The following is a 2865-nucleotide window of genomic DNA, read 5'->3' on the forward strand; positions in this document are numbered from 1 at the left end:
ACTGACCAGAGAACAAAGAAAATAAACAGCCCGACCCAAAGATAGCCGGCTTATATTTAGGAGAAGAGCTTTGAGAAGGGGCTGTGGCAGCAGCACCCATGGCTCGGGGGAGATGTCCCAGGACGGTGCCGGTGGCTGAACCTGAGCACGGAGCGTTTGGGACCCCCCCAACCCGCTGCAGCCGGGGTCCCCGCCATCCCCCACCTCTCCCGGGGCTGTGGGACATCCCTGGGTTTCATCCCCTCAGCCCCAGCACTGGGGAGGGATTTGGGGGGACGCAGGGTGGGTGCTGCAGGTGCTCCGGGTGGAGAGACCCAGGGGCAAGAGGACATTTAAGGTGGGGGTAGCTGCGCTCCCCGCTTCTGTAGGGCAGCCCTGGGGGGAAATGGTAATGAGGAGCACCGGTGTGTTTTGAGAGGGGGTTAAAAAAAAAAAAGAAGCCTCAACCCACACTCTGGAGCTTTTTTTCCCCTCGCATCAGGCAAGCAGTGAGTTATTATTGTGCTTATCTCCTTCGGCCAGACAATAGCAGTCGGGCTGGGAAAGTTCTACCTCAAAACTGTGCATATTGTACAGGGGAATCAACGGACCGTGTTTATATTAAACAGCGTATTTACATACCACTAAGAGTATTTTATTAAAAAAGGGGGAAGGAGGGGGTGGGACGGGGACGAAGAGCCTTCTGCAGCTTGTTCGTTGTAATTACAGATGAACAGGGAGGGAAAAAAAAACCCTGGCAACAACAAAAATTTACTGCACATTTTTTTTTTAAAAAAAATGGCAACAGAGCTGGTTTTTTGCACAGTGTTAAGAGTTGTAAACTTATTTGAAGATGTTACTTGCACACACGTAGACACATGCAAATTGAAAATGAAACAGGTTTGAATAACACCAACCCTGAAACTGATTTCTGGTTTTATCTCATCTGTTATAGTTTTATTGAGAGAGTGACTTTTTTTTAATATTATTTTATGAAGGTACTGTAAATATATCCATATTATAAATTAAAATATCTTAAGAGACTTTTATTATTTTTATTTCCAAGTGCCCACGTGAATCTGCTGTTATTTTAGCACTTGTGTGTCATTTCCATTTTCCTCTCTGTGTGTGTTTTATAACATATTTATACTCTGGTGCAATTTACTACTGTGTAAGTAATTGGTCTATGTGCAATAAATACCATTGCAGCACAAGCAAGCGTGTCTCTATAGGTTTCGAAACAATACCTACCTGTAATGGGAAGAACAGCATTTGTTTTTCTCCAAAGATGGCTCAGATTACCAATATAACTCTATCTAATGGCTTTTCCTGACACAGTATTGTAAAAAACGTGTTTGAAACCCAATAAGGTTGTGTTCCTGTTGCACTGAAGTCTGCTGACTTCCCTTAAAATTAATGGCTAAAGACAAGGTGTTTCCAGTCTGATAATGAATACACTCCTTTTCTGTAACTATTCCTCTCTAGAATATATTCTTTTTGGTTTTGTTTTTTGTTTTTTTTTTTGCATCGGCATCATCATCATCATCATCGCCGCCCTTTTTTCCTTGCCCGCGGCTCGGCCATGGGCGATGGGTGGCTGCCGTCCGATTGCGGGCCCCCCCAAAACCGCTCGGTGGGAGGCGGAGGGGGGGTGACGGCGGCACCGGGGGGGAACCGGCAAGTGGCCGGCGAGTTGCTGTCGCAGCAGTGGGCGGTGGGCATGAGCCTGCTGATGGCTTTGGTGGTGTTGCTCATCGTGGCCGGCAACGTGCTGGTGATCGCGGCCATCGGGCGGACGCAGCGGCTCCAGACCCTCACCAACCTCTTCATCACCTCCCTGGCCTGCGCCGACCTGGTGATGGGGCTGCTGGTGGTGCCTTTCGGGGCCACGCTGGTGGTACGGGGCACCTGGCTCTGGGGATCCTTCCTCTGCGAGTGCTGGACCTCCCTGGATGTCCTCTGCGTGACGGCCAGCATCGAGACCTTGTGCGTCATCGCCATCGACCGCTACCTGGCCATCACCTCGCCTTTCCGCTACCAGAGCCTCATGACCAAGGGACGGGCCAAGGGCATCATCTGCACCGTCTGGGCCATCTCCGCTCTGGTCTCCTTCTTGCCCATCATGATGCATTGGTGGCGGGATGAGGACCCCCAGGCGTTGGAGTGCTACCAGGACCCGGGCTGCTGCGACTTTGTCACCAACAGGGCTTACGCCATCGCCTCGTCCATCATTTCTTTCTATATCCCCCTCCTCATCATGATCTTTGTGTACCTCCGGGTGTACAGAGAGGCCAAGGAGCAGATCAGGAAGATCGATAGGTGCGAGGGCCGGTTCTACGGCAGCCACAAGCAGCCACAGCCGCCCCTGCCCCCTCACCCTCACCACCAGCCCATCCTCGGCAACGGCCGGGCCAGCAAGCGGAAGACCTCCCGGATCATGGCCATGAAGGAGCAGAAAGCCCTCAAGACTTTGGGCATCATCATGGGGGTGTTCACCCTCTGCTGGCTCCCTTTCTTCCTGGTGAACATCGTCAACGTCTTCAACAGGGACCTGGTGCCGGACTGGCTCTTCGTTTTCTTCAACTGGCTGGGCTACGCCAACTCTGCTTTCAACCCCATCATCTACTGCCGCAGCCCCGACTTTCGTAAGGCCTTCAAGAGGCTGCTCTGCTGCCCCCGGAAAGCCGACCGGCGGCTGCACGCCAGCGGTGGGGAGCTGGCCCCCCTGCCCGGGGGCTTCATCAGCACCGTGGGCTCCCCCGAGCGCAGCCTGGGAGGGACCTGGTCCGACTGTAACGGGGGCACCCGGGGTGGCAGCGAGTCCAGCCTGGAGGAGAGACATAGCAAAACGTCCGATTCGGAGTCCAAGGTATAGGGGGGGTGGGT

The 2865-nt window shown here is 53.0% G+C and overlaps 1 protein-coding gene across 3 annotated transcripts in view; it reads left to right on the plus strand.

Annotated features, from left to right (window-relative positions):
- The first annotated feature begins 1509 nt into the window (after nt 1-1509).
- Nucleotides 1510-2865, plus strand: part of ADRB1 (adrenoceptor beta 1) — a 14160-nt gene continuing 12804 nt past the window's right edge. For all 3 annotated transcript variants that reach the window (XM_014959106.1, XM_014959114.1, XM_014959123.1), the window contains exon 1: nt 1510-2848. In XM_014959106.1, coding sequence (XP_014814592.1) covers nt 1562-2848 — 1287 coding nt within the window. In that variant the 5' untranslated portion in view covers nt 1510-1561. The remainder of the gene's footprint in view (nt 2849-2865) is intronic.

Source organism: Calidris pugnax, unplaced genomic scaffold, assembly GCF_001431845.1.
Source record: "Calidris pugnax isolate Ruff unplaced genomic scaffold, ASM143184v1 scaffold4, whole genome shotgun sequence".
NCBI classification, from domain to species: Eukaryota; Metazoa; Chordata; class Aves; order Charadriiformes; family Scolopacidae; genus Calidris; species Calidris pugnax.